At 39.1% G+C, this 4,188-nt stretch overlaps 1 protein-coding gene across 2 annotated transcripts; it reads left to right on the plus strand.

Annotated features, from left to right (window-relative positions):
* The first annotated feature begins 223 nt into the window (after positions 1 to 223).
* On the plus strand, positions 224 to 3,235 carry LOC143746696 (uncharacterized). Of its 2 annotated transcripts, XM_077238700.1 has the most exons (6): positions 224 to 322; positions 1,073 to 1,356; positions 1,463 to 1,797; positions 1,992 to 2,411; positions 2,527 to 2,681; positions 2,804 to 3,235. In XM_077238700.1, the coding sequence occupies exons 1-6, from the start codon at positions 318 to 320 to the stop codon at positions 3,066 to 3,068; spliced, it is 1,464 nt and encodes a 487-aa protein (XP_077094815.1). In that variant the 5' UTR covers positions 224 to 317; the 3' UTR covers positions 3,069 to 3,235. The 2 variants fall into 2 exon arrangements, with proteins under 2 accessions (XP_077094815.1, XP_077094807.1); XM_077238692.1 differs by lacking the exon at positions 224 to 322 and having other exon boundaries at positions 1,023 to 1,356.
* Positions 3,236 to 4,188: the final 953 nt, after the last annotated feature.

A 4,188-nucleotide genomic window follows, 5' to 3' on the forward strand; every position in this document is an offset into this window, starting at 1 on the left:
ATAGAGAAATGGGGAAAATCCGTAACTTTGACTGTAAATGTTACATCAGGAGAAAAGAGAACTCTCTGCATGGGAGACAGTCTTGTAGCCAGAAGCTTTCTCCAGACATTATGTACAACATACGGCTGGATTCTTTAGCTGCGGAAAAAGAGTGGCAGGGCATGCGAATTATTGGACATTTAGAGGCAAACAGAAGCACAGTGCAAACTTCGGAGATGGTTACATCCACAAAGAAGACCCCGACAAAGAGAAAGTGTGCCCGAACGACTTATTTCATTGGAGGCAACGAGATCTGCAAGAATACTTTTCTGTTTCTTATGGGGTGAGTTTCCATAAACATCAAAGTTTGTCGTTTTAAGTTCATTCTAAGTTCAGCTCATGTTTAGTCCATGTTTAGACCTTCCAATACCTACCTATTGTTTTTAGCTAGCTCAGGACTGTCGTTTTAATTGTAACGTTAGCTGCTAATCGTTAGCACCATATCACTTGCCAAAACCCCCATTACTATAATGAGCTTTAAGATGGTAATGTGAGCTTCTGCTATTAATTTGAATAATGCTTCAATTGCTTGAATTGACTGGTGTTAATGACTTAACTTAGCCCAGGTAAACCTGCCTGTTAGCATTCTTGAATTGATTGTGATGCTAATAATTTTAGCCAGTGGTGGAGGAAGTACTACTTAATATTCTTACCAAGGATTTACTAACGTAATCGTAAATGTATCAGATTAAATTCCTACATAAGTAAAAGTATAAAGTATACGTAGCCGTAAAATGTGCGTTATAAGTCAAAAGTAAAAGTATTTATGAAGAGTTTAATGTACAGGATTTTTTTAATCCTTTGACTCGAACCAGGTCTAACCACTAACTGTGAGGTCTAAACCAGGACTAAAACAAGAAGTACAGATACAAGCTCTAAAGTAAGTAAAAGTAAAAAGTATTCATCATAAAATTTACTTCAGTAAAGTAAAAGTACCTATAATTTGTACAATACATTTTGATATAGGTGACAAGATGCCTGTTAGCAAGACCATGATGTTAAACGTTTTTTCTTTTTTCCCCCCTTTTTTCAGCATTGGCAGAGACACCCTGGCTGATATAGTCAAACACTATGAGGAGAATGGGGCAAGACCACGTTTGAGGAAGAAGCACTCACTGCCACGTCCACCAGCCAGGTTCATCAGCCCTGAGGATATCAACAGAGTTGTGGACTTCATAAAAAACTATGCAGAAGACAATGCCATCATGCTGCCTGGCCGACAGCCTGGGCATAAGGATTGGCATGTGAAGTTGCTGCCAACTCATGTGTCCAAGGCCTCAGTGTGGCGTCTCTACGTGAAGTCTGCTAAGGAGCTTGGTATGTGTAAACATTGATTTAAAATTGAGTGCTTATAAAGTGAAATAATGCGGAGCACTATTAGCAATTACAATACAATTAACCATAAGCAATATCTGTTTTTCAGGTGAGCGTGCAGTTTGTAAAACCAGCTTCAAAGCACTGTGGAACCGACTTCTCCCACACATCAAAAGTTGCCGGCCACGCACAGATCTCTGCTGGCAGTGCCAAAGCAATACCGAGCAGCTGATACGAAGTGCAAACCTCCCAGATGATAGAAAGTCTGAAGCAGTAAAGAAGCAACAAGATCATCTTTCCCTTGTGCAGAAAGAGAGGGCTGTGTACAACGACATGACTGCTGCCTGCAAAAAGATTTGCTCTGGCTCTAACCTGTCTTTTGGACCATCCCTACCAGCAAGCAAGAAGATTAGGATGCATTACAGTTTTGATTTTGCTCAGCAGGTAATATTTCACACACATTTACTTCACTTTACTTCATTAATGTCCCTTAAAGGGCGATTTGGTGCATGAGAATAAATAGTGCAAATGCAGAATAGCATCAATATAGTAAGTTTTATCTTTATTAGACAATTATGAATAGATGCAAATTTAATTTAATCTAATCCAAGTTCCCTCTCTCCCTCTGTCTCCTACAGTTACACTTTCCCTCAAACCCTCTCCAGCCAGGACCAATGTACTTCCTGACCCCACGGAAATGTGGCCTATTTGGTGTTTCATGTGAAGGGCTGCAGAAACAGGTGAATTACCTGATTGATGAAGGCATGTCATCTACTAAGGGAAGCAATGAAGTCATCAGCTACATGCATCATTTCTTCGGCAACTTTGGAGTTGGAGAAACAGAGGTGGATCTTTATTGTGACAACTGCAGTGGGCAGAACAAGAACAACTTCATGCTCTGGTACCTTGCCTGGCGGGTTGGACACAAGCTTCACGATAAAATTGAAATCCACTTCCTTATTGCTGGCCACACCAAGTTTTCCCCTGACTGTGGCTTTGGACTCATCAAGCAAGCCTACATGAAGACAAGAGTCAACACTTTGGCAGACATCGCTGAGGTACTTTAACTTTACTTTGCTTTAATGACTTCAGTGCTGTTTTCTGTTCTGCTTCAATGAAACATTTAACTGAGGATCTTTTTTTTTCTTCCTCTCTTCTCTTTTTTGTCATCAGGTTGTGGAAAACAGCTCTCCTGTGAGTCGCCTCAATATCCCACAGCTTGTTGGAACGGCAGAGGGCAAAGTTTTAGTCCAGACCTTCGACTGGCAGCAGCATCTGACTCGCCACTTCCGTAGACTCCCACAGATCAAGAGTTATCAGCACTTCAGGTAATTGAAACTTTCACATTGTGTACATACAATATAACATAGCAACAACATACACATGACAGTTTTTTATAAGAAAATACTTTGCCATGTTTAAAATGTCTTATGTGCTTTTTCTGTCACAGCTTTGAAGCCAAGAGACCAGGTGTGGTGCTTGCAAAAAGTCACCGTGATGCACAACCTGTCGAATATCAGCTACTGCGCGACGGAGCAGATCTGCCCCCTGTCGACGGTCTTCCTGTCCTGGCCCCACCTGGACTGAAAATTGACAGGCAGACCTATCTATATGAAAAAATCATGCCATTCGGTGCTGACGAGGCAAGAGACATCACATGCCCAGCGCCAAGGGTCACAACACAGAAGAGTCCACAGAAGAGGATGCGAATGTAATTTCATTGGACTATGTCACAAAGACCTTTTTTCTTGTTTACAACACCTGCAATGTCACTTTATCAACCAACCACCTGAATTTAGTTTTACATTCTTGTATTAAAAGCACTCTAAACAATGTTTGATTGATTTGATTATGGAAAATAAAAAAAGAATATATCAATCAACCAGTTTATTGCTTATTTTTTATCATTAGCAAAAGTTTGTGTTTCATGTTGCATGAGTACACCGAAGAAAATTCCTAGTCTGTAAAACCTTTCATTGACAATGGCAATAAAATCTATTCTGATGCAAACTCCTATACTGTATGTAGGGACGGACGGGGACTAAAAAACAGCCCTGGACTCTGACTAGGCCCGGCCCAAAGCAATCGGCGCGCAGAAACTCGACAACAACAACAATAACGCCTGCCATGAGTGTCACAAGACTTTAATTGTGGCTCATGGTACTATACCATCCAAATTATAGCTAACAGCATATTCTACAATCTATTCCATGCTGTCTTAAAATGAATTTATTACTTAATAATCTTAATTAATTTATGCAGTAATTAATCTTAGCTACTGCACAAATAATAATACCACATCTAAATGAAAATACACCATTACAAATGTAACTTCTGTATTCAAAATCTTCAATGTTTGTAAGCATTAACTGTAACGTTACCAACATTTTTAAAAGTAAAAGCACAACATATTTCTTAATATTAGCTACTGCCCAGCATATATATATATATATATATATATATATATATATATATATATATATATATATATATATATATATATATATATAAAATCACATAGCACATCCTGTTTCTGATTTTAACATTCTCTAGAGTTTATCTTATTTTTTATTCAGTGTACATAAGAGTTGCCTATACAGTTTTATCGGTAGATGCTAAGAGACGTTTATTTATTACCTGTTTGCAAACTTTTTTTTTTCTTTGATGGCACATTTTCCTGACCTTTTTGCTCCCCCCTGTGCTTTACAGCTTTACAGGGGGGAGCTTTACAGGGGGTATGGCTTATCTAAATGAGATGTAAATGAGCCCTATTGTCACTCCCAGCAGCAGAGAGAGGTGAGAACTGCACAATCTTTTGAGGCTGTTTTCTCCCCT

This window comes from Siphateles boraxobius, unplaced genomic scaffold (assembly GCF_051911475.1).
Source record: "Siphateles boraxobius isolate OS27281-9 unplaced genomic scaffold, OSU_SipBor_1 100, whole genome shotgun sequence".
Lineage (NCBI taxonomy): Eukaryota > Metazoa > Chordata > Actinopteri > Cypriniformes > Leuciscidae > Siphateles > Siphateles boraxobius.